The 27947-nt window shown below is 42.3% G+C and overlaps 1 protein-coding gene across 1 annotated transcript in view; it reads left to right on the forward strand.

Moving 5' to 3' along the window:
• Positions 1 to 27947, forward strand: part of tert (telomerase reverse transcriptase) — a 62261-nt gene extending 34314 nt beyond the window's left edge. Inside the window, exons 7-17 of the mRNA XM_055657997.1 lie at positions 623 to 718; positions 1025 to 1110; positions 3043 to 3156; positions 3311 to 3382; positions 4769 to 4957; positions 8573 to 8699; positions 12590 to 12651; positions 14874 to 14998; positions 15621 to 15758; positions 24092 to 24205; positions 26559 to 27947. Of these exons, the coding sequence (XP_055513972.1) occupies positions 623 to 718; positions 1025 to 1110; positions 3043 to 3156; positions 3311 to 3382; positions 4769 to 4957; positions 8573 to 8699; positions 12590 to 12651; positions 14874 to 14998; positions 15621 to 15758; positions 24092 to 24195 (1113 nt within the window). The 3' untranslated portion in view covers positions 24196 to 24205; positions 26559 to 27947. The remainder of the gene's footprint in view (positions 1 to 622; positions 719 to 1024; positions 1111 to 3042; positions 3157 to 3310; positions 3383 to 4768; positions 4958 to 8572; positions 8700 to 12589; positions 12652 to 14873; positions 14999 to 15620; positions 15759 to 24091; positions 24206 to 26558) is intronic.

The following is a 27947-nucleotide window of genomic DNA, read 5'->3' on the forward strand; positions in this document are numbered from 1 at the left end:
CGTTGCCTATCCATTCCTTCCACAGATGCTGCCTGACCCGCTGATTTACTCCAGCACTTTGTTTCATGCAAGATTCCAGCATTTACAGTTACTTGTGTCAGCATCTTCTCCCTTCAATTTTCCACTTGCAATTCTCATTCTGCTTTTTTAAATTAATCAGAAGAATGTATAACATTTGGTGCTATGTTGAAAGTGATACGTTTTCATGAGTATTTTGACCTTTACGCTTTCTGATCCAGAATTCTTCGGCAAAGTTTATCACAGTCACAGTTTGTCAAAATATTTAATTCTGATTGGTGAACTCGTTAATATCTTATCAATATGCACTGAACCATTCCATTGATTTCATGTCCTTCCAACAGTTCAATAATTCTGTAGTGATACCTCTTTTTTTCACTTGTGTGAACTAAGAGTTAAAAAAATGTGAGAAACTGCCTTTTAAAACCGGATTTTAAAGTTACCTCATCATGACATTGATTTCCACGTCTTTTCACCTATTGGTATCTGACCAACCTGGTGTCCTTTATCAGAACATTGGTCCATTACAATGATCTCACATTGATTTTTCTCTGCATTAAATGAATAATAATGAAACTGTTGCTCTTCTGCCTAATATATTCAGGTTTCCACTTTGATGGATCTAATGCCAACCATGAAGGAATTTGTATCGCATCTACAGCAGCAAGGCTCATTGCAAAATACTATACTGGTCAACCAGGTAAAGAAGCAAGTCATGGTTAGGTCCATCTTTTCAATGTACATGTGTTGCACTTTGTTTTTACCCAGGAAGGGAAAGGTAATTTACCTTTCATGCCTTTATTTGTTCAAAACCACTCATGGAGATTCAGTCCTATTGTTTCCATGAGTGCACATTGATTCTAACGATGTTGAATGACCACCTTAATTTTTTTTTTTAATCTACTCTGACAAATCTGGTGTTATTTCACACACCTGTTGAATGTGACGTGTACGTATACCCGAATAGTTGCCTCAACCCGTATCTCATAGTTGTTCTTTAATCCAGGGCTTAACGTTGAATTCGAACTCTCAAGACGTGTTCACTTACTTCAAGCAAATGATCAAAAGCAACATTATCAACATAGGAGGCAAGTAAGTGAAATATTCTGGGAAAATTTGATTGACTGATGACTACATTTCGTTGTCTCTGTACTGTACACTGCACAATGACAATAAAGTTTGAATCTGAATCTGAATCTGATTTCATGAGCGACATGCATTCAGAATGATCGATTTATAGTGAGTGCACTTAATCTGCAGGCAAGGTGGTATCTGTGCCTTGCCGCTTGAAGGTCAAGATAATACAATGTTCCATTATCCGAAACTTCAGTATTGAGTGTTACTCTATATGCATTGTTACCAAGATAATCCAATCCAGGTTATTCCATTTGTAAAAATAAATGATTGCAAGTACCTACGCATGCGGGAGCTGTGGCACTCACAATGGCAATTTGCACTTTAAAAGTGCTAACCGAGTTTGTTGAATTTATGCTAATATAGCAATTCCACTACACCATAAGACATTTGTATCAACGAGACTGGATGCTGCCACCTCATTTTCATGCTTGGGGACCTTTGCATCCTGATTAAAATAACTCGCATTACTGCCAAGAGATGTACACAAATGTGGGAAAAAGCAGAACACATAGGAAAACCCGTTTCTAGTTAGCTCAGAGTAAGGATCTTAAGAAGCATTCAATATAGCCTGATACCAGATTGCACAAAAGAATAGGGCAGATGATACTAATTTTGCCATTTTCATCTACTGCAAAAGAGGTAAGGTCAAGCTCAAATAAAATGTAGCCTTTGTGTTGAAGCAGAGAACTGTGAAATCTATTGAGGGAGTGCAGCGTAGGTTTACAAGGTTAATTCCCGGAATGGCGAGACTGTCATATGCTGAGAGAATGGAACGGCTGGGCTTGTGTACTCTGGAATTTAGAAGGATGAGAGGGCATCTTATTGAAACATATAAGATTATTAAGGGTTTCGACACGCTAGAGGCAGGAAACATGTTCCTGATATTGGGGGAGTCCAGAACCAGGGGCCACAGTTTAAGAATAAGGGGTAAGCCATTTAGAACAGAGATGAGGAAACACTTTTTTTCACAGAGAGTTGTGAGTTTGTGGAATTCTCTGCCTCAGAGGGCGGTGGAGGCTGGTTCTCTGGATCCTTTCAAAAGAGAGCTGGATAGGGCTCTTAAAGATAGCAAAGTCAGTGGATATGGGGAGAAGGCAGGAATGGAGTACTGATTGGGGATGATCAGCCATGATCACATTGAATGGCAGTGCTTGAAGGGCCAAATGGCCTACTCTTGCACCTATTGTCTATTAATTGGATAATTTGCCATTGGTGAGGTACTGCACACTCAACCTGCTCAGTTAGCAATATTAAATAGTTTTGTTCCATAGGGGCAGGTAAAATAGTTAGTTTCTTCCATTCCCACAATTAATCTGTCATTGTTCCAAGTACCTTCAAACAGTGGGAAAGGTCTTTGGTCCTCTATTGAATTTTTTTGTTTTCATGAAATGATTCCACAAATATTCCTTCAAAAACTGCAAAAGCATTTAGCTTAGCTTAGCTTCGAGATACAGTGTGGAAACAGGCCCCTTCAGCCAATCGCGTCCATGCCAACCATCGATCACCCATACACTATGTCCTACATATTAGGGGCAATTTACAGAAGCCAATTAACCTAGAACCCTGCACATCTTTGGAATGTAGGAGGAAACCAGAGCACGCAGAGAAAACCCACGTGGTCACAGGGAGAACGTACAAACTCCGCACAGACAGTACCCAAAGTCAGGATCGAATCCGGGTCTGGCGCTGTGAGACAGCAGCTCTACCACTGTGCCACTGTGCCGCCCTAATTTCCTCATCTTGAAAATCAAAACTACAATATTCCAAAATTTATGAATGAAAATAATTCGAGTGTTTTATATAAATTAATTTTGTGCATATTTAAAATATCTGCCAAGTGAACGAGAATGCAATTCAACCTCAAAAAGGCTCCTTTTGTTGTACCAGGTATTATGTCCAGGGCTGTGGAATACCACAAGGTTCTCTGGTCTCAGCCTTGCTTTGTAGCTTGTGTTACGGGGATATGGAGAAAAAGTTCTTCAGTGGAATTCAGCAGGATGGGTAAGTACTTTGTTCCTGATCCCTAAATTTGGATTTTTAAAAAAAAATGTGCTTAATATTTCTGACTACATAACCAAAGATCTAATGTGGAAAAAAATTACTTTTATGTTTTTGAACATGGCTTTCATTTTCAGCTTTCCTTTATTTTCCATAGGTTGATGCTGCGATTGATTGATGACTTTTTGCTGGTTACGCCACATTTGTCACTTGCCAAACAGTTTCTAAGGTACGTCAGACAGAGCAGTAATTGGAAGCTGCAAGAAGGATATTTGTTGATTCTGTGTACAGCAGAAGTGTGGAGTGGAATTTTAATTCCATCTTGCATGTTTTCTGACTTTAGAGAGTGATGCATCAATCCTGAAGAGACCAGGGACAGTCAAGTGGTTGATTGAACATCCCAGCATAACATCCACTGTGAATGTTCATTAGTTGCTATGTTGCAGATGACAACTTACTTGAAACAGTAACCTGGTGTAGTCCGGCCAAGTTCTAAATTGCAGAGATATTACTGGAATTGGAAGGAAAATGTTCATGTCCCAAGTGGGTAATTGGTAATGTGTGATCTTCAGATCAAAATGGTGATGCCATGGGCTTTATGGTGATATGGGGAAAAAGCAGGAACGGGGTACTGATTTTAGATGATCAGCCGTGATCATATTGAATGGCGGCGCTGGCTCGAAGGGCCGAATGACCTACTCCTGCACCTATTTTTCTTTTTAAAGGAGGGTGCTTTGCATTTGGGAGAGTTGATGTTGCACCAGTTATCGCATTAGTTAGTAGATGCTGATTAACACCTCTGGAGCTTATAGTTTGGCTGGATAGATCAGTGGAGATTATAGTGGACTCTATGGACAGTAAATGACCTTAACTACCTAATGATACAGCTCCCCCAATAACGTCAGTACCTGTTAGATGTTACGTTGACTGTGCTGTATGGCCAAGCCAGTTGAATGGGAAATTTATCACAAGGATTATGGGGCCTGATTCCTACCTCGATAAAAATAAAATGCTTGAATGTACTTTGTGTGCAGGAAGGAAGAAGATGGTTCCATATCAATGCAAACAATGGGGAGGAAAAAATAGAAAATTAATTCACCAAGTCAATCACTTAGCATGTGGGCATGAAACGTACTTGTCTATTGCTGATGGTTCTGTAGAGAACTGGCAGTGAGCCATTATTGAGGAGTCACTCTTCCACTCAAATCTCTCCCTATAGCTTTACGGCTCTACTGAATTCACTCCCCTTCTTTCATCTTCTGATACTCCTTTTGTATCATTTTCTCCTTTAGTTATTGTCACTATCTCCATCCATCTGCCAATCAGCCCCCTCCTCCTCCATCACCTGCATCCACCTATCATTTGCCAGGCTTTGCCCTTCCTCCACTCTTTTTCAGCTTTCTTCCCCTTATTCCATCAGTCCAAAGAAAGGTCTATATACTTCATAGATCCTGCCTGACCTGCTGAGTTCTTTCACCACTTTGTAGTCTCTTGTGTCTCCATAGTTTATGACATAGTGACGGATTTTTCTTTTTCATTGATATGAATTAATGATTTAAGATGACTGAGAACATTGTACTGAATCATTGTGTGTTGATGTTCCTTCTTTATCAAGGATTCTGGCCACAGGCATTCCAGAGTATGGTTGCTTCATAAACCCAAATAAAACAGTTGTCAACTTTCCACTTGATGTGGACCTTCCAGCCTGCAGTGGGGCCAGATCATTGCCAGAACACTGTCTCTTTGCATGGTGCGGTCTGCTATTTGACACACAGACACTGGAAATCTACTGCGACTATTCCAGGTGGGAGCTTTATCATACCAGACTTGTTCACAAAGGGCCAGATTCTGAAGCTGCAAGTTAACAGTCATGAGCTGAATTATAACTCTAGTTACATAAGTTACAGGGTTGAACTCAATAGAAAATTAAGTTGACATCTTTAAATGGCTGCTTTTATTTTGTGTAGTGGCAGTGGGGAAATGTAGGGAGGTACTGTGTGTAAATGTTTCCATATATTGAATTAATCCTTATTTATAAGTTCATATGTTCGTGAGTCAGAGGAGCAGAATTAGGCCATTTGGTCCATTGAGTCTTCTCCACCAGTCAATCTTGGCTGATCTATCTTTTCCTCCCAACCTCATTCTCCTGCCTTCTCCCCATTTCCTTTAACACCCATATTAATCAAGTACCTGTTCATTCTGCTTAAAAAAATACCCAAAGACCTGGTCACCACAACTTTCTGTAGCAATGAATTACCCAGATTCACCATCCTTTGACTAAAGAAATTCCTCCACATCTCCTTTCTAAAGGCATGTCCTTTTATTCTGGGGCTTATTCTGCCCTCTGGTCTGAGACTCTCCCTCTAGTGGAAACATTCCCTCACATTCACTTTATTCAGGCCTTTCATTATACAATGGTTCAATGAGATCACTCCCTCATCCTTCTAAACTCCAGCGAGTACAGTGCTGTCAAATTCTATACGTTAACTCAGTCATCCCCAGGAACATTCTCGTAAACCTTCCCTGGACCCTCTCCAACGCCCGCACATCTCTCCTGTATGGTGCCCAAAACTGTTCACTACAGTCCAAATGCAGCCTCACCAGCGCCTCATAGAAACTCAGCATTACATTCCTGTTTTCTATTCTAGTCCTATCAAAATAAATGCTAGCATTGCATTTGCCTACCTTACTACCGATTCAACTTGCAAAATAACGTTTTGGGAATCTTGCACCAGCACCCCCAACTCCGATTTCGGAATCCACTCCCCAATTAGAAAATAGACTACGGCTTAATTCTTACTATCAAAGTGCATGACTGCACACTTTGCTTCGTTGTATTCCATCTGCCACTTCTGTGCCCACTCTCCCAACCTGTCTTGAGTCGTTCAGCTGACTCCCTGCTTCCTGTACAGTCTCCCTCTACACCAATTTGACCAAAAAGCCATTAATTCCATCATCCAAATCATTAATACACAACGTAAAAAGTAGCGGACCCAACACTGACCCCCTGCAGAACATCACTAGTCATCAACAGCCAACCAGGAAAGGCCCACTTTATTTCCATTATTTGCCTTCTGCCATTCAGTCAATCTTCTATCCACGCTAGTATCTACCCAATAATACCATGGGCTCCCATCTTGTTTAGCAGCCTCATGTGCTGCACCCTATCAAAGGCCTTCTGAAAATCCAAGTCAACAACATCCACTGATTCCCCTTTTTTTATCCTGCTATTTACTTCCTTAAAGAATTCCAACAAATTTGTCAGGCAACATCTCCCCTTCACAAAATCATGCTGACTTAACCATATTTTATCGTGTGCTCCCAAGTGCTCGGAAACCTCATCCTTAATAATGGACTCTAAAATCTTACCAACCATTGAAGTCAGGCTAACTAACCTATAGTTATCCATCTGTTGCATACTCCCTTCTTGAACAGTGGAGTAACGTTTGCAATTTTCCAATCCTCTGGGACCACTCTTGACTTGTACTTCTTGATAAATCATTTCTAATGGTTCAATGGTTTCCTCACCAAGGTACAGTGAAATACTTTTTTTACATAGCGATCAGCAAGACTATCACCATACATAGGTACAACCCCCCGTGAGTACAGAATGTACAGAGCAGCTCAGTCATAATGCAAGACGTGCCATTTTGGGGCCATTTTACAGTCCCAGCTACAGCTGGCCACAAAGGCCCGTTGCAGTTGTCTCCTCCATGCCCACTGTCTCTCAAACCAACGCCCCTCTTTGTGCATGGACCTCTTCAGCCCTTGTTCCCATTTTCATTTCAGAAGTATTCATTGAAATTTTTGCATTGGTGTTAAATAGTAATTTCACAGGATCCATCACCCTTACTAATTGTTATTTAAATTGAACATAATTAGTATACTCGGGGCTCTCGCTTAACTTTTTTTCCCTGTTGCCAGCCGGGCAACCTTGGCAGCTTTTTAGGTTGCCAAATGACAGTTTAGGTGGTCATTTAATATGGCTTGCATGACGCGTGCGATAATGCACTCGGACGAAGTGCGTAGTTACTTTCCACTTCCAAACAAAATTATGGTTGGATTATTCAGCGTATGATCAACCTGTGTCAATAAATCCTGGACCATGGTAACATATATGCGTTATAGTTGTGAATGTTGCTCATTAAATAACTACAGTACTGATACTCCATATTAAGAGCATTGATTTGCCGTAAAAATGAATTCTGTAATAACGTGTCAACGGCAGCAGTGACAATCGAACACTGCGGTTTTGATGTTTCACGTGTTCACAATATAATTAATCCATCTTTATATATTAAAACAAATATTAACAAATATTAACATTGGGAATTAAAACACGTTTGATTGCATTCCGTTATCAAACATAGTCAATGTTCGCTCTGAAGACATTTCCAGGACAATAGGGTCAGGGAGGGGTGTGTGTGTGTGAATCAGTGCGGGGTGACTAGATGGTGGGGGTGGGAGGGTGTTAGAAGGCAGTCGGTGCAGAATGGATGGATTGAGGCAGGTTAATTATTACGTGTTGGTTGGAGTAGGTAAAATTGTGAGGGGAGAGCACGGGGGAAGTCAGTGGTGTTGAATGGGGGGGTTCAGTACGGGATGGATGGGGGTAGACAAAAGTGCTGGAGAAACTCAGCGGGTGAGGCAGCATCTATGGAGCGAAGGAAATAGGCAACGTTTTGGGTCGAGCTGCTTCTTCAGACTGTTCCCCCCCATCCTTCTTGAAAGGGAGGATCAGTACAGGATGGATGGGGGAGGGGGAGATCAGTGCAGGATGAATGGGGGGGGGGGGGGGTCAGTACAGGGTGGATCGGAGGGTCTGTGCAGGATGAACGGGGATTTACTACAGGATGAATGAGGGAAAGGTGCAGGATAAATGGAGGGTAGGTCAGTACTGGATGAATGCGTGGATTAGGATGGATGGGGGATCAGTACAGGATGGATAGAGGAGAAGTGCAGGATGGATGGGAGAGGGGTAAGTACAGGGTGAATTGGGGAACCAGTGCAGGATGGATGGATGGGGGGGGGGGGGGGGGTGGCAGGAGAATTAATACAAGGTGGATAGGGTGATCAGCGCAGGATGAATAGATTGGGGGGGGGGGGTGTAGATGGGGAGGGGAGCACAGGGGATGTCTGTGAGGACTGAATAGAGGCGGGAATGGGGATCAGTGCAGGATGGAGAGGAGGGGTCCCAGGATAAGGGGGAGGGGGCGTACAAGAGAGAGAGAAGTGGGCGAGGTGGGGAGGAAGGAGGGTCGGCGCTCCTCGGACAACATCCCCCGCTGCCTTGGCCGTTGGGATTTCCTCGCCTCCGCCTCCCTCCTCCGCCATGTGGTTGTTATAGTTTTCTGGATGAGGAAAATTCTTTAACCATTCAATGATGCTCACTATAACTTAATTATTTTCTTTAATTTAGTTATGCAAATAGTTCCATCAGATCAAGTCTTACTTTCAACTGTAGTTCGAAACCTGGACAAAATATGAAAAAAAAGCTATTGGCTGTTCTGAAGCTGAAATGTCACCATATCTTCCTGGATCTGGAGGTGAGGTGTGATGTGCCTATAAAAATGGTACAGTTTTATATCAACTACTTTTTCTCATTGGGCTTTCTTGCTGTTCAACCTGCTTTCTATAAGATGTAGAAACAAAGAACTGCAGATGCTGGTTTATACAAAAAACAGCATTTGACCCGCTGAGTTAACCAGCACTTTTTATCCTTACTATATGATTTATTTTTTCCATTAAATACATCCAGTGCCTTTGATACCAATTGTTTTACCCCTCAAAGTAGGTGCTGTGTCGTGGTAGGCAAGTGCCTTCTGATGTACATTAAGACAGGGGATTAAGACTGAAAATTGTGTCAGGGTTTTGCTGCCTATCATTTGCTGACACCATTTTGGATCAAGTGCTTGTTAATCATCCTGTCCAGCACTTGAAGTTGGCTCAACTATTAAACATGAACTGCAGTCTTGGGAGTTTTTAAATTAATTGGTAACTTTACTTGCTTACAATGTGCCTTACTGGGTGGCCTTGCAAATTGTTTTCAGTAAATTGCGTATTTAGATAGCTTGTATCCGGAGGTGACTCCTAACTGCTGGTATAATATATTTAAACAAGCAATTCACTTGCAAATTATTTTGAGTACATGTTAAGGCCTGAGACGTAGCTAAAGTACAAAATGAGAACACTGGTCTCCAAAATTCCCTCAGCTGTGCTTGGTATCTATCCATATTACTAAATCTCTGATCTTGACCACTTTTGGCCTACTATGCTGCGATTTCCGACAGAACGCCGCCACCTAATGCCAACATTTTTGGCCACCTTGCATAGACCCTCCCTCCACCTTACGAGTGCGGAGGGTTTTTCCCATTGATGACAAATCAGAGAGATATTAATGTTTAAAAAAAAATACCATTCTCTCTGTTGCACCTGCTGGAGGGAGGGGGAGGGACTATAAAATCAGGAAGTGGTGTGCCTCACTCACTCTCTGCAAGATAGATGAAGCCAAGGGTCACGTCACATGCCTGCAAATGGTTGTTTGGATGCTTTGGCTTGAAGTTGAAAGGCACTACTTACTGCAAATGGTGACGGGTGCTTTGCTTGAAGTTGAAAGGCACTACTTACTGCAAATGGTGGCTTGGGCGATTTGGCTTGAAGTTGAAAGGCACTACTTACTGCAAATGGTGGCTTGGGTGCTTTGGCTTGAAGTTGAAAAAACTACCATTCTCTCTGCTGCAAATGGTGGAGGGGGTGCTTTGGCTTGAAGTGGTGAAAGTCACTACTACTGCAAATGGTGAGCCAAGGGTCATGTCTCTCTGAGCTCTGAATGACACTGAACAAATGTCTACAAAACTGTGAGTACTACTTACTGCAAATGGTAGCATGAAGTTGAAAGGCTCTACTTACTGCAAATGGTGACGGGTGCTTTGCTTGAAGTTGAAAGGCACTACTTACTGCAAATGGTGGCTTGGGAGCTTTGGCTTGAAGTTGAAAGGCACTACTTACTGCAAATGGTGGCTTGGGTGCTTTGGCTTGAAGTTGAAAGTCACTACTTACTGCAAATGGTGACGGGTGCTTTGCTTGAAGTTGAAAGGCACTACTTACTGCAAATAGTGGCTTGGGAGCTTTGGCTTGAAGTTTAGAAAATCACCATTCTCTCTGCTGCACCTGCTGGAGGGAGGGGGAGGGACTATAAAACCAGGAAGTGGTGTGCTTCACTCACTCTGCAAGATGGATGAAGCCAAGGGTCATGTCTCTCTGAGCTCTGAATGACACTGAACAAATGTCTACAAAACTGTGAGTACCCTTAATGTGGTTTGAAAATGCAAAATTTTTTTTTTTTTAAAGTAAAAAGGCACTGCCTACAAATGGTTGTTTTGGGAGCTTTGGCTTGAAGTTGAAAGGCACTGCAAATGGTGGCTTGGGAGTTTTGGTTTAAAGTTGAAAGGCACTACTTACTGCAAATGGTGGCTTGGGTGTTTTCCTTGAAGTTGAAAGGCACTACTTACTGCACATGGTGGCTTGGGTGCTTTGGCATGAAGTTGAAAGGCACTACTTGCTGCAAATGGTGGCTTGGGTGCTTTGGCTTGAAGTTGAAAGGCACTACTTACTGCCAATGGTGGCTTGGGTGTTTTGGTTGAAGTTGGTAGGCACTTACTTTGCACATGGTGGCTTGGGTGCTTTGGCTTGAAGTTGAAAGGCACTACTTGCTGCAAATGGTGGCTTGGGTGCTTTGGCTTGAAATTGAAAGGCACTACTTACTGCAAATGGCTTGGCTTGACTGCAACTTACTGCAAATGGTGGCTTGGGTGCTTTGGCTTGAGGTTGAAAGGCACTACTTACTGCAAATGGTGGCGGTGGATTTGATTGAAGTTGAAAGGCGCTACTTACTGCAAATGGTGGCTTGGGTGCTTTGCTTGAAGTTGAAAGGCCCTACTTACTGCAAATGGTGTCATGAAGTTGAAAGGCACTAACTGCAAATGGTGGCTTGGGTGCTTTGCTTGAAGTTGAAAGGCACTACTTACTGCAAATGGTGGCTTGAGTGCTTTGCTTGAAGTTGAAAGGCACTACTTACTGCAAATGGTGGCTTGGGTGCTTTGGCTTGAAGTTGAAATGCATTATTTACAGCAAATGGTGGCTTGGGAGCTTTGGTTTAAAGTCGAAAGGCACTGCAAATGGTGGCTTGGGTGCTTTGGCTTGAGGTTGAAAGGCACTACTTACTGCAAATGGCTGCTTGGGTGATTTGGCTTGAAGTTGTTAAAAGGCACTACTACAAATGCACTTACTTCCTGTTTGCACTGTATATTGATTTTAGATAAAACGCTACACTTACGGCTGTGATTTTTGGCCATCTTATTCAGTCCCCCCTCCGCTGAGCAGGTGCAGAGAATTCTTCCCATCAATGAAAAATAAAAGTATTATTAGTGTTTAAAAAATGTTGAGAATCTCTCTCCTGTCAATCACTCCCTGAAAGCCCCATCTTTTCCGGTGGGAGGGGGAGGGGTTATAAAACCCGGAAGTGTGGGTGTGGCTTAGTCTCTGCATGATGGGGGAGGGAGAGGTCACGGCTCTGTCTGAGCTGTGAATCAACTGAACACTGAATGTCTACTGAACTGTGAGTTTGGTGTTATGTGTGGTTTTATGGTGGTTTCACCCTGCATGAAATGGTATGAAGCTGCATTTGAATTTGGTGGCCTTGGACCCTGCTTGAAGTGGAATAAAACTGCACTGAATTTGGTGACTTGCACCCTGCCCCCTTGCACCCTGCTGAAAGTGGTATGAAACAGCACTTGAATTCGGTGGCCTTGCACCCTGCTTGAAGTGGTAAGAAACTGCACTTGACTTGGTGGCCTTGAACCCTGCTTGAAATGGTAGGAACATGGAGTTGAATTTGGTGGACTTGCACCCTGCTTGAAATGGAATTTCAAGGAATAGTCATGAGTCAACTGCCAGCCCACCAGCCGTGAGTGAGCTGCAGCAGATCAGGCTTGAGGGACTGAGCTGCCACCCCAAGAACCCACACCAGCACTCCAGAAAGCCCCCCCCCCCCCACTGGCCACCAATATTGGAATTGGTGGAGAGGTGGAATATTGCGTCGGGGGACCAGCCCTCCCGTGTGAACATGGGACCCAACGGGTCCCACTTAGTGTAGTAGTTAATACAATTCCACTTCTGTTTCAAAACTTAGTGTACTTGCCCAGATAAGCAAAGTCTGAAGAAGGGTCTCGACCTGAAACATCACCTATTCCTTTTCTCCAGAGATGCTGCCTGACCAGCTGAACAGCATTTTGTATCTAACTTGAGTGTAAACCAGCATCTGTAGTTCCTTCATACACAAGAAAATTGCAATATGCTTTGCATTGTTCCTGCCAGCAAATATCTAGATACGTAGACCCATTTGAAATTGCTCACCATGTGTTTTAAATTTATGCAGGTCAATACACTGAGAACAGTTGCCATCAATGTCTATAAGATATTTCTTCTCCAGGCCTACAGGTACTCTTAAAAGTGGGATAACTTTTGGTTAATTTTATTGCTTTAAACTGAAATGCACTGTTAACATATATAGTTTGGAGCCATATATAGGAATAAATGAAAGTTGTTGAGATGTTGTTGAGTTTCAGTATGAAATTTGCTAACTGGTCATTGTCTTGAATTTGCATCAGTTATGTTTGTGCACTCCACTTCCAGCAATGTGCCCATTTGTATTTGGAACATTTTGGATAATCTGAGATAGAATACCTGAGGGACTTCTGTTAAGCCTGTAATTGTAGGGACTGCACTAAAACCTTGTTATGATTAGCCAGCTCGTAGAACATGGAACACAGAACAGTAGAACACAAGGAAGGGCCCTTCAGTCCACCGAGTTTGTGCCGAACATGATGCCAAGTTAAACTGTTGTCATTTGCCTGTTTATGATCCATATCCCTCTCTTCCCTGCACTTCCAGGTGCCTATCTAAAAGCCTCATAAATGCCACTCTCGTATTTGCCTTTACCACCATCCCTGGCAATACATTCCAGGCCCCCACTACACCCAGCCCCGCACATATCCATTAAACTTTCCCCTTCTCAACTTACAGCTATGGCCTCTAGTGTTGGACATGTCCACCCTGGGGAAAAGTCATGACTATATTCCCTAACTATAGCCATCTTCATTGTATATACTTTATTATATCAAGCCACTCCACAACCTCTGACATTCCAGAGGAAACACTCCCAAGTCTATCCAACCTCTCCCTGTATCTGAAAGCCTCTAATCCAGACAGCATTCAGGTAAACCTCCTCTTTACCCGCTCCGAAGCCTCCACAACTTTCCTGTAATGGAACGACCAGAACTAAATGCAATATTCCAAATGCAGCCTAACCAAAGTCATGTCCAAAGTCCTGTACAATGACTTCCTGACTCTTATGTTCAATGCCCCTAGCAATGAAGGCAAGCATACCGCACACTTTCTTCACTACTCTTTCTACCTGTGCTGCCACCATCAGTGAGCTATGACCTTATTCTCCCAGAATCCTTTACACATCAATGCTTGCCGTCAACTATATACTTTCCCCTTGAGTTCAGCCTCCCAAAGTGCATCACCTCACACTTGCTCGGGTTAGACCTCATCTGCCATTTCTCTGCCCATTTCTGCTGCTGATCTATATCCCATTGTAACTTCATGTTGCTGGAGCAGAATTAGGCCACTCGGCCCATCAAGTCTACTCCGCCATTCAATCATGGCTGATCTATCTTTCCCTCTCAACCCCATTCTCCTGTCTCCCCATAACCCCTGACACCCTTATTAATCAAGAACCTATCAATCTCCATCTTAAAAATATCCATTGACATGGCCTCTCCACAGATTCACCACCCTCTGACTAAAGATCATCCTCTGATCTTCTGACAGCCTTCAACACTGCAACTCCTCCAATGTTGGTGCCATCAGCAAATTTACTCACAAACCCATCTACAATTAAAGGGTCTCGACCCGAAACGTTGCCTATTCCTTCGCTCCATAGATGCTACCTCACCTGCTGAGTTTCTCCAGCTTTGTCTACCTCACATTTATGTCTAGGTCATTTAAGTCTGACCACCTTCTCTCGACCTGAAAATGTCTTTGGGTATCCCTCTTTCCTAGTTCTGACGAAGGATCTTCAACCTGAAAGTGTCTCTCTGTTCATGGATACCACATTACCCACTGCATATTGCCAGCACATTTTGTTTCCAGTTTGCACATTACAAGGTTCCATAAATAGAAAAAACATTCTGAAATGTAATGTTTTATGTAAACTTGTTGTAATGTACCATGTTAACTGTACCTTAAGACTTTGCATGGTTTTTAAACACCAGAAAAATAAATGGATTTTGTTTTCTTTCACTAGCATGAATCCTAATTATTGGCAACTGTCCATATCGGGCAACTACTATCACCAACTTGCCATTCTGTAACCTAATGAGAAGGAGCAGCTCCTTGTGTATTTTTGCTTTTATGTTTTACTATCCCGCAAATGGTACATAAATAATTTGATAATGAGTGATCATTTTTACTGATGCGGTGATAAACTTTGCTCTTTGAAGAGTGCCCATAGGATATTTTCATCCACCTGGGAAGAGAGAGGGCCACGGTTTAGTTGTTTGCGTTTTGACAGATAATTTATACACCATCACTGTGAGATGATTGAGGGACATTTGCTGCTCCATTGATTTGACTTTTCTCTCTCACATGGCCAGATTCCATGCTTGTGTTTTGCGGCTCCCCTTTGGACAAAAAATAAAAGACAACCCTTCGTTTTACCTTGATGTCATCTCAGACATTGCTGCTTATTGCTACACCATCCTTAAAGCTAAAAACCGAGGTGAGAGTTTTAAACTTATTTAAAGTGGAGGGTAGCTTGTGAATCAGGGTTATCAGGAATGCAGGGTTAATATGTTAACCTGCTTATCTTTGCAGCATTTATACAGCTGTTCTCCTGTAGCTGGCCATTTTTCATGAAATGGGATGGGGTTTTAACTCCTCCAGAAAGGTTGCCTTGGTGAAAATATAAGGGTGAAATATGTCTCAGACCACTTAACTTTGCTGAAGCCTCCACATTCTTAAAAATAGACTGTTTTAACACCTGGTAGAAGGTAAATCATGTCAATGTACTTCATCAACTTTAATTTATATGCATGATGGGAACAGGAACTAAATTAACCAAATTTATTCAAAGATATTACTCTGAGAACAAAAATAATTGAATCAGTATTTTTGCACATTTTATTCAATGTTTACCTTGCACAAGTCTGGGACTTTGTATAATGATCTCAAGATTAATAAAATTATTTATTCAAATCATTGAAAACACAAGGAATAACATGGATGCAAGCACAGTCATTAATTTTGTTTCATATACTATTGCATGTACTATATTGCAAAGCCCCATCTGTTTCCTGCTTTCTTAAAGAATAGTTTAAAAAAAAATCTTATTTTCTTTCCAGGGATTTCTTTAGGTTACAAAGATGCTTCAGGCCCTTTTCCTTTTGAAGCTTCCCAATGGCTCTGCTTTGGTGCATTCGCCATCAAACTGTCCAATCACAAGTCTGTTTACAAGTGCCTACTGGGACCTTTGAAAACCTGTAAGTAAATATTGGTGAAGATATATCGCACCATCATTTGAACAGTGTCTTAATTTTGCATTGCTTTCTCCACTATCATTTGAAAAATATGGTGGATGGAAATTAAAAGATCGAGTTACATATTAAATTAAACAATCTGCTAAGTAAAGGCTGAGTATGTCTGTTCAGTATTATTCACAAATTGCCTCCCAGATATTGATAATCTATTATTTTTACTCTAGACATCATAGAATTATACAGTGTGGAAACAGGAGCTTTGGCCCAACTTGCCCACACCAGCCAACATGTCCCAGCTACATTAGTCCCACCTGCCCACGCTTGATCCATATCGCTCCAAACCTGTCCTATCCTTGTACCTGCCTAACTGTTTCTTAAATGTTGGGATAGTCCCAGCCTATACTACCTCCTCTGGCAGCTTGTTCCATACACCCAGCCCTCTTTGTGTGAAAAAATATCCCTAAGATTTCTTCCTGCCGCTGAGTTTAATCTGACTGATTTGACCTTCCTCTTAACAGAATCTGGTCAATGCGGGGTCCTGGGTTTGGGATTTTCAAGCATTCCTTCCATCCCTGATGAATTTTGAGGCCACGAGTTGATGTTACTTTAGTCCAGCCACACCTACAGGTCTGAAGAACGTGTCCAGCTGCTTGTTTTGCAAGAGTTTTGCCACTTACTGATTCCATGTTGTGCCCGTTCCAAGGTTTGTTACCGGGTAGTCAGTCAATGAGTCATCTTGCGCCCCCACTCTCGCAGACTCTGGGGGTATTTCTACTCTTTTAACTTTTTGTAGCCAAGTGAGGGTGGCTCTTGCGCCCTAACAAGGTGACGGAGCCAGCTGCCATGGGTAGCTAGCCCATAACAGCCCCGTTGGGGTCTATTTCCTCCTGTCAGCTGTTTCTCCAAGCTGTCACTTGGTCTTTCCCTTGTCGTCAGCTGCACTTTCACAGTAGTCACTGGTTTTCCCTCCAGAAGATCAGTAGAGCTAATAGGACTTGATGTTTCAATCCCTGGAATAAGTCGGCACTCTTGCTCTTTGCAGTGGGATTGTAGTGGTGAAAGGTAGGGTAGGTACGTCATCAGGCTCATCAGATGGGCACCCTCCTTCTTTGAAATGAATTTGTTCATTTCTTGCTTTCGTCCATGCACTTGAAAGTTCATAATATATTATTGTTTTTTAATTACTTTCACATTGTGTTTATTTAAGTCGGTGGAAGTGAAGTTGAATTGTTGGGATACGATTTTGTGTCAACAATTGAATTGTTGGTATACCATTTGTGATAAAGAATGGTTAGTAGCTGTATTCATGGCTGTAGCTGTATTCACATTCACTGGGAAGTACATTTTCAATTCAATTCAATTCAATTCAACTTTATTGTCATTGCACAAATACAAGTATAGGTACAACAAAATGCTGTTTAGTGTCTGGTCATAGTCATAGTGCAAGATAGTAGAAGTAAAAATAAAAATACAAAGTTGGCATACAATAAAAGTTAAAAAAAAAAAAAATACTGGTTAACAATGTGTGGATTGTGGGTGAATTAAAACTGATACATAGGCAGATAACTGTACACAAGTGGGAAAGTCTAAGGATGTCTAGCGTCGGGACTCCGAGTTCAGCAGTGTAATGGTGTTGCTGAAAAAGCTGTTCCTCAGCCTGCTTGTGCGAGACCTGAGGCTCCTGTACCACCTCCCTGATGGGAGGAGGGCAAACAGTCCATGGTTAGGGTGAGAGGGGTCTTTGATGAATTTCCCAGCCCCTCAGACACCGTTTTCGGTGGAGGGCATCCATGGCAGGGAGCGGGGCACCGATGATGTGCTGAGCCGTTTTCTGAGCTGAGCTGAGCTAAAATGGAAGTATTATCACCGACTTCCATTTTTCACCACTTGATTTCTAATATCCTCAAAAAAACCTCCAACAATCTTGCCAAATATGATTTCATTTCATTTTGAGTGTACTTGATTGTGTTACGATTTTCCAAATGTCTCCCAACATTCCCTTAATGATGGATTATAGCATTATCCAAAAAGACCTAAATGCTTAGGCCCCACCCCTTGTGTGTGGCCTGTAGGGGGCGGGTTTAAAACTATGGCATTTTACTAGGCTGTTGTCTCTCTTTCACGAAAAATAGTGATTGTTACATAATAGTTAGAGTAATTTTTTTCAAACTCGCAACCTCTCGCAGCCCCAGGGGCAAACAATAGACAATATGGTGCAGTGAGTTTTCTATAGCGAGGCTCATTTTGGCCCTTCGAGTACTGGGCAGGGCACCGCCATTCTAAACGGGTGATACATGAACCCCCCAATCAGTACCCCGTTCATTTGGCCTATAAATTGATGTAAATGAGATTTAAAAATCATGTTTTATTGTGAATTATTTGTGAATATTATTTCTTGGGCCCATTTATGACCCCTGACTACCACTTTCTAATTATAGAGCCCTATCTAGTTCTCTCTCCTGAAAAAGTATCCTTAGAGAACCGGCCTCCACGATCCGCTTTTTTGTTATGTCCTCTGAGGGCAGAGAATTCCACAGACTCGGAACTCTGTGTGAAGAAGTTGTCTCCTCTTTGTTCTAAATGGCTTACCCCTTATTCTTAAGCCTTTTCACAATCAAAAGGATTTTGGTAAATTTACAACTGACCTGTAGTTTCCGGCATTTTGTCTCTCTTTCACGAATAGTGATGTTACATTATGTAATTTTTCAATTCTCTGGGGCAATAGACAATAGGTGCAGGAGTAGGTCATTCGGCCCTTCGAACCAGCACCGCCATTCAACGGGTGATCATCCCCAATCAGTACCCCGTTCCTGCCTTCTCCCCATGCCCCTGACTCCGCTTTCTTTAAGAGCCCTATCTAGCTCTCTCCTGAAAGTATCCAGAGAACCAGCCTCCACCACCCTCTGAGGCAGAGAATTCCACAGACTCGGAACTTTGTGTGAAGAAGTTGTCTCCTCTTTGTTCTAAATGGCTTACCCCTTATTCTTAAGCCTTTTCACAATCAAAAGGATTTTGGTAATTTACAACCAACAACTCACAGCAGCAATTACCTTTAAGGCCTAAGGGCACGTGCAATCATTGCCAGGTGCTTGATGCCCTATCAGTTTGCATAGTAGTGATGGAGAAATTTTTTGCAGAGATAGAAATTGTTATATGTTTCTCCTGGTAACCCCTTGATTATCTGTTATCAGAATGAGTTTAGAGGAGAACTTGCCATTTTGTGTCGTCTATAAAAAAAATTGGACAGATGCAGGATATTGAAAGTGAAAACAGACAGTGCTAGGAAACGCCAAGCAGCATGTAAAGGGGGAACCTCCGCTAATTTGATCAGTTACTGCAATGATACTCATGAATATTTTTAGCACCTTCTGTATTTTCATTTTTTTTTTTCAGATTTTAAGTTAATATTAACTCCCAAATAACTGCTCTTGTAATGATAATGTAAATGATCATTATTTAGAGATTTATATGCAGGCCATACACAATAATCATCCTATCATACTTGTCGGCAAATTGGTATATTAATTCTTCCTGTAATCGGACATACTCGTGCAGAGCTCGGACTGATATTTACCTCCCTGCTGCGATAAGTGCCATTTAGATCTATTTTGGATCATTTAATTCAGAAAAAAATGTTTGCTTTTTATAAAGGTGAGATGGCACCTAATTGCCATCTCTGAGACCATTTTAGTTAACCATTCCCCTTTGTACATGATGGATTTCCTGTTATAATGAAAGATGCACAGTTAACTGAGAGCTGGGAATTTCCATTGATCAGTTTGCTGAAAAACAAAAGGAAAGCTCTCTCCAGGGTTGGTGGAATGAAGCTTGTGTTTTACGCAATCTCTTTTCTCACTTCACTGTCTGCTTTGTTTAACCTCCCCATCTGGAAAGTATATTGGTTTTATGTTTTGACGTGCATTTAATTTCTTATTTACGATTAATGATAGTTTCCAAAGGTATCTGCTCTTAGCCCAGGTTAGAAAATGTGTTGCAGCAGCTCCCTTCAGCATTTGCTCTTGGTGAAATAGATTTCACTGATTACTTCAGTGAATATTTAGCACCAGTGATGGTGTTAGCATTCATTCTCTAATTCCATATCCAGCTCTCAGTACCCTGTCTGTTTCTTCCCAATGTGACCCAATCTCCTTTTCAAACATGTGGCATTTCTTGATCAGCTCTGTAACTTGGCATCCAAGCATTACCCTGTCATCTGGGGGATGAGGAATGGGTGTCCCTTGGAGTCCCTTGGATGTCTAGGTCTTCTACCATACATCTAGTTTCTCATGTGTTTGAATGTGACCTGTATAGCATCCAACTCTTGTCGTGGGGTATTGTGACATAAAACAGGTTAATCCTTCATTTCTGTCCCCCTTGTGGACAATGCGTCATTTATACCTCAGGCAGCCTACTCCCACTAGTCCATTTGGACCTTGCCCTATCAGGGAGTCTCTTATGATACTATCGTCCTTGACAGCATTGGGATCCAGAGTTGTATAATGATCTCCTCTCGATATACACACTTTGATTGCTTTATACTGTGGCAACAGGGAGAAAACCTTAGTTGATGCTAAAACCACCAAAATCTTTATATAATACTATTACCAGCATCATGCGGGAGGGCCCCCAACGCAATGTTCCACCTCTCCACCAATTCCAATATTGGTGGGGAGGGGGGGGAGGTTTCTGGAGCGCTAGTATGGGTTGTGCACGCTGGCGGCTCAGTCACTCAAGTCTGTTGTGCTGGCAGCTCACTCGCTCACGGCTGGTGGGCTGGCAGTTGATTCACGGCTATTCCTTGAAATTCCATTTCAAGCAGGGTGCAAGGCCAAACTCAAGTGCAGTTTCATACCATTTCAAGCAGGATCGTGACCTCTCCCTCTCCCATCTTGCAGAGTGAGCCACGCCTACACTTCCGGATATTATAGTCCCCCCCCCCCCCCCCCCCCCCACCAGAAGGGGCGTGGCCTTCATGGCGTGATTGACAGGAGGGAGAATCTCAATATTTGCGCACGTCTCAAGTCGCCATAGCGCCACCGGAATATTAAACATATTGATCACTAATAACTCTTTTATTTTTCATCGATGGGAAAAATCCTCGGCACCTGATGAGCGGAGGTGGACTCTTAGTAAGATTGCCAAAAATCACAGCCGTACGTGGCAGCGTTTTTTCTAAAATCAATATAAAATGCAAACAGGAAGTGGTCAAGATTAAACTTTTAATTATATATAGACGGCAAGGCAGCTTTAATTAGGCGAGGCAGCTTTAATTAGGCAAGGCAGCTTTAGCACTTTTAAACCAAAGGCAACACAGCTTTAGCACTTTCAAACCAAAGGCAACACAGCTTTAGCACTTTCAAACCAAAGGCAACACGGCTTTAGCACTTTCAAACTACATTTTCTAACCACATTAAGGGCACTGACAGGTCAAGTAAACACTCACAGTTTAGTAGACATGTGTTTAGTGTTATTCACAGCACAGACTGAGAATTGCGACCTCTCGCTCCCCCATCTTGCAGAGAACTGAGGCACCTCCACACTTTTGGGTTTTATAGTCCCTCCAGAAGGGGCGTGGCTTTCAGGAGAGAGAATCTCAACATTTTTTAAACGCTAACAACTCTTTTATTTTTCATTGATGGGAAAATTCCTCTTGTCCTGCGCAATGGAGGGGGAACTCTGAGTAAGATGGCCAAAAATCACAGCCGTAAGTGGCAGCGTTTTTTCTAAAATCAATATACAGAACAGGAAATGGTCAAGATGAGACTTTTAGTAATATAGACAACTAAACAGGAAATGCTTGAAATACTCATCAGGTCAGGCAGCATCGGTGAAAAGCGAAACAGAATTAATGTTTCAGTTTGTAGACCCCTCGTCAGAACTGGGGAGAGAGAAAAAAAAGTTAAGTTTTAATTTACAAAGGAGTGAGATGAGATGAACAGGGACAAAAAAATAATCTTTCTCATTGGATAAGGGCAGGATTGCCTTTCTGAAAAATCTACCTCACACAGCAATGTTTGAATGGGTGAAGCAGAGTTGGATCTGCAGCACGTGAGTTGACACCCAGTGCATGCAATTGTTTACATATTCACTTACACACAAACTCAGCCTCTCCTCAGGTTTTGATCGTGCCTGCTTCTGTTAGGGCAATCATCCAAGTCCAATTGGCAGACCTGGTGTAAAATTATCCCTGTATTACCTTAACCAACTGATCATTTGGAACCCTGAAACCGCCTTCCTCACAGCTTTGCTCCTTCCTGGTTTAGTTCTATTCCTCATTCTAGCAACAATGAATTCTAGCAACCTGACGGTCCAGGATACCTTGCAGTTTGCCATGTTAATTAGGGGCGACCTGGTTTTTACTCCAGTCACCGTACCATTTATCTATGCTTTAGTCACTGGTCACCCACAGGGCAGCCGCTACCCACTGCACGACTACACCTGCCAGCGTTTGGTAGATTGCAGCCACCAATTCATGGCATCATTGGGTCATCCTATATATGTTGGAGCCAAAATTGCTGGTCCAGTTTCACATCACATAATTGGACCTCACCATCTCCTCATTCACTGGACGATAAATGACCATGTGAATAAAATCTTTTGCCTAAACTTCTGACGAATAAAACTTGACTTGACTTGAGTGTGTTTTTGAAGGAAAAATAAAAGGGCAAAGTGTGTATTGGTTAGTTATTAACAGTAGATTGGATAAGGAGAATAGATTAGAGTCTGATGGCTGTAGTCAAGATGATTGCGACAGGGTGCAATGAAAGCTTATTTTAGATTAGAGATACAGCATGGAAACAGGCCCTTCGACCCACTGAGTCCAGGCTGACCATTGATCTCCCACTCACACTAGTTCTGTGTTATCCCACTTCTGCATTCATTCCTTACACATTACAGACAATTTACAATGGCTAATGATGCTACAAGCCCATCCATCTTTGGGATGTGGAATGAACACTAGGGGCGCTGCATTGAAGGCGCCTCTGCCTACAGCCTGTTCATTTTTTCCCATCTCTTTTAATTTTAGTTTGTCTAACCAGTATATCTTTAACCTTTCTATGTAGGGGAGGGGGGGAGGGCAAGGGGAAACTGCTTCCTAGTCGCTTCCTGGCGAGGATGCGACTATTTCTCCAAGCCCTGTCCTCGCCCCCCCCCCCCCCCCCCCCCCCCCCCTCTTCGCCGCCTACCACTGGATCGGAGCGGCCTTTCCTGCCTGAGACCGGGGACCGGACCAGAGCTTCGGCAGCGGCGGCGTGGCGCTGGATTCACCGCTGAGCAGTCGATGCCTTCCTGAATCGCCGTTTGAAGCTCCGGAGCATTGGGCTTGCCGCTCCAACATCGTGGGGCTGTGATTCGCGGGGCCCCCAGCGCGGGCAGCGCTGACCGACATCGCGGAGTCCCTGGGGCCCTTTGCCAAGGGCCGCCAGCGTAAATCTCCACCTGGCGCGGCCAGGGGACGTCGGGTGCTGCGGACTCCGGTGGGACACGGCTGACATCGGAGTGCCAACATCCCGGCGAGCGGGCCTGAGCGGCGGGTTGCTCGTAGCGGCGACTACGGAGGGCTCCAGAGGCCCCAACCACGGGTGAACATCGAGGAAGAGACTGACTTTGGTGCCGTCCCTCACAGTGGGAAACTTTTGATTCTGCTGTGTGGGGATGTTTTATGTTGAACTCTATCGTGTGTTGTGTTCTTTATTTTAAGTGTATGGCTGTATGGTGATCACATTTCACTGTGCCAACTGGCACATGTGACAAATAAATGTATCTTGAAACCGGAGCACCCCCAGGAAACCCATGTGATCACAGGGAGAACGTGCAAACTCCGCACAGAGCGTACCGGAGGCCAGGGTCGAACTGTGAGGCAGCAATACCATCAGCTGTGCCACTGTGCCGCCCATGTTGTAGAAAGCAGAGTTATATAGCGTAACGCTAGTTGGAGGACTGAGAATATTGTCTGAAATGGACAGCGATGAAGGCACAGGCTGTGATGTGTATGTAATTAGGTTTCTGATCAATTGAATCCAGCTGAGACAGAATTTGAGAGTTGAAATTTGGAGCTGTACAATGGGGATTAGGATATTGGGTGGGAGACGGGTTAAAATGAACTCTTGTGACCTGTTCAAGAGTCGAGAATGTTTTATTGTCATATGTCCCTGATAGGACAATGAAATTCTAACTGGCTGCAGCACAACAGAACCTGTCACGCACTATAACTTCCTTAGATGTTACTGTACTTCCTGTGTTGTTTTTGTGAGATGCTGTCTTTTCACCATGATTTTACTGCATCTCTATAAAACGTTGAGATAAAATTTTGATTGCCTTGCTTCTGTTCAAAGACAGGGCCAAAGTGCAAAAGATTCTACCATGCTCCACAGTGCAGATGCTGCAGAATATAACCCAGCCATCTCTTCATCGAGATTTTGCTGCCATCTTGGACTAAAGCAGAAATGGTATGTATTAAAAGGGAATAATAAGCGAGTTTGGTATTACAACTGCGCATGCCCAGGTCATGGGTCATTCGGGATAAACATTCTCGCCGAGCAGAACAATATGTCAGCAGTAGGCCACAGCGTACTGCAGGCTGCACAAATCCACAATTGTATCTATTTAAATTATTGACTCAACACAGCACCAGCCTGGGAAACGCAAGAATGCATGGAATGAACCTGTCAATTATCAAATCCCTGGCATTAGATTGGCTCACAACCATTCAAATTCGATATTGATTAACACGAATTACAAGTTGTGGGGTCAACCAATTTGAGACAGTCCTTATATTCCTATCTAAACAACATTCCTGGATTGAAGGAGATTGTGCTGTGTGGGGGTAGGTTGGAAAGTTCAGATTGGATTCGAACAGGCTGGTTAAACTTTTGAGGAGGGTTGGCTTAAATAAAGTTGCTGTCGCTTTAACCTCTGGGGTTGGTTCCAGTCTGTCAGGGCACACAGTTGGGAGCCGGGTCTGGGCTTTTGCAGCCATTTGCAGCCATTTGAACTGCAGCCAAATAGTGGCTTCACTCAGGAGTGGTTCTGAGCTCCACAGCTAACGGGACCTGTTTTCGCTCACTTGAAGGAGGCGCTGCCCACCCCAGTGAGTGTCAAATGCGGAGCCAAACCATAATATGAGTGCGAGCATTTTCTCAGTCAGACTTTGTCAACAGTTGGGGTGGGGGATCTGAGAAAGAGCTGGCGATGCCGCACAGATGGAACAGTTTAATAACGACCCATTAAAATCCGACCTTCGGCCACTCGGTAACCTGGGCTGATCTGATCTGACAGCCCTCTCGCTAGCTCGCTGCGTGCCCAATCCTAACGCAGAACCTGCTCCAAACCATTGGGCTTTGGGTAACACCTGCACAAAGAGCCTCTATTAACAAGGGCTGGCGAACTGTGTTGGTCAACGTGCACTGGGCGAGATGGCTGGGGAAACGCACCACAACCACCGCAAACTTGGAACAGCACAGATCCTCCACTCAATCTATCCTATACTAAAGGGCAGGCATTTTGCAGTTAAATGTCTTCGATTGGATTGGCGGCTCCTTCACAGGGCCAACCGTGTACTCAGTTTTCCTTGGAGATGAATCTTCCGCCTTAACGGTACATTCAACCGCCTGTAGGTAAAGCATCAGCCCACATCACACTGATACAGTCGCTCATCCAAATGTCCTCAAGGAAACAGATTATCTGATCATTATTGTGGCGTTACTTCCGGATTCCCATGGATGCTAATTGGTTGCTGAATTTCCTACCTTTAAAGTTACTTCATTAAATGCAGTGTTTCACAATAATAGATAGCCTTTTATTGTCATTCAGACCGAAGTCTGAACGAAATTGCAGCAGTCATACATATAATACCATACAATAAAACAACAATAAACACATATTAACATCATTAATGTTAACATCATTAACATTAATTTAAGGACTTCGGGATGTTTTACGATCATAGGTGAATAATAAATAATAAATCATAGGTGTTTATTTCTACAAGGCAAACTCTTTGAATTTTCAAATATATATTTTTTTTAGTTGATGAAGGCAACCACTGTCCCACACCCTACCACACACAATGCATTCACATCCCAGCTTCCCAGAAGAACAAACACTCTCCCCGGCGCTTTATTTTTAGTGTCTCTGCCATTCCTATGTTAGTTTAACCCGCTGAGAATGATACTTTGTTCTCTGTATCTTTCCCTTTGCCCCTAGCTATCTACTTGAGTTTGGCTTGATTGTATTTATTTTTAGTATTATCTTATTATTATTGGCTAGCATACAAAACCAAACTTTTCACTGTACATGTGACAATAATAAGCCTAAAACTAATATCCATCCCTTATAATATTCGTTAATCTTTCAACAAATCTTCATTCCATTGAGCTGAAGCCCATTCATTCTATACAGTTTGTTTCAGCCCCAGAAATTATCCTTTGGTGCCAAGGATCTGGAGACTTTCATTTGTATCATTAACCCTGTCATGTATATGCCTGCCTTGTCTTATCACAAATTTGTGAATGTGCAAATAATCAAGAAATTATTCCTTTTGTGGTTGCTCCTCTCATTTCTGAAAGATTGGCTACAGAAACTCCACCCTTTCCTGTATTATTAGCCCTAATATAGGCCACAAATTAGGGTTGTTCAAGTGACTACTTTGTTCTGAGGTGCATTTTTTTAATGTTGTTTATTAAAATAGATTTGCTTGGATCACATGATCATAAAGAGATTGAAGTATTATTTCATCAAAGCCACAGTTCAGCAGACTTCGATTTTTTTTTTTTACAAATTTAATCCCTCTTTCTGTTCCAGGAAATACTTGGAACTCAAGAATTTTGCCACACAATTGAATTAACATCATTATTACCTTGGTGTTAAGATTTCACCGCATAAGAACTTTTAATTGGAGTCCGATATTTTCATCATTACTCCTGCCATCGACAGCATTTATGATGTATCTTCTGCCTGGTTGTTGTTGTTTTTTTCCATGCCTTTGATAAATGAAAAAGTGGAAACATATTATCAAGCAAGTTTAATGTAAAAACAATTTACTGCTATTTTATGCCAAGCTGAAGAGTTGTGCTCACAAACATTAAGGCTGGACATCACTTTCCCTCAATATTGAGTTGGTCCATTTAGATGGATGTCAGTATATCTGCTTTGGACAATAATCGGTTAATCATTGTAATGAAAAGATAATTGCACATAAACTTGGGAGATGCCCTCTGGATGTCTGGGTGTCAGCAGAACTGATAAACATTTGTGTTTTGGTGTTTCAGTGAGTGATTGGTCAACTGATGGTAAATATGATGACAGCCTGCACTTATAAAGGCTTTCCACTCTGGGTAGAGAGAGACTTTAGTTGTACCGTTAATGCCTGTGGGAGTAATATTTCCTTTCAATATATCCTACTTGGTCACAAAAGCTACAGTGGAAGAGTCCCAAATACCTAGGAAAATAGGAATCTCCATTCAGAAAAGTTTAGCAGGATTGGGAGTGAACTCAAAATGGATTCCTCTGTTTGACCACTGCCCAATTTTATGGATGAAATAATCACACCTTGGATAATTAATGGGATATTTCCTAACTTTTTAATTGTGTCACACTTAATTAAGTAGATTAATTTCTTGAGGTGTATTACTCACATGGAGTATTAACTGCTGATATCAAAGATTAGGAACAATATCATTGAAGGAGTGAAGCTGCAATTAGTTGTTAATATTTTTTTCGATGATTTGATTTGATTGTGTTCCATGTAAGAGTATGTCACGTAATGCTTCAACCACAGAGTGTTTATTTTCCATTTTTGAACTTTTATTATGTATCATATACTGCTAGAAATTAATCTAAAACTGCAATTAATAATGTTTTTTTTCCCTCAATTTTGTATGGCTGTAAGCACTGTTTGCATTTTTTGGAACCGATTCTGGTATTACATTTTTCAGCATGAACACAGCACAATTTTTTTTTTTTAATTAAAAAAATTCAGTTTCATCTTTGTTGCTAACAGGTTGGTGCAAGATTTGATTATTTGCCACAATCAGCTTCTTTTTCCAAAATGGGTGATACATCTTTAAATAACTTAATGAAATTATTGTGCTTTCATGTCACTGAATTAAAAAAAAAATGAAATGCAATTATAGCAAAGGGCGTTGCTTTGCACTGATTTGGACATTCATGATTTGACTTTAAATAGCATCC

This window comes from Leucoraja erinacea, chromosome 2 (assembly GCF_028641065.1).
Source record: "Leucoraja erinacea ecotype New England chromosome 2, Leri_hhj_1, whole genome shotgun sequence".
NCBI classification, from domain to species: Eukaryota; Metazoa; Chordata; class Chondrichthyes; order Rajiformes; family Rajidae; genus Leucoraja; species Leucoraja erinaceus.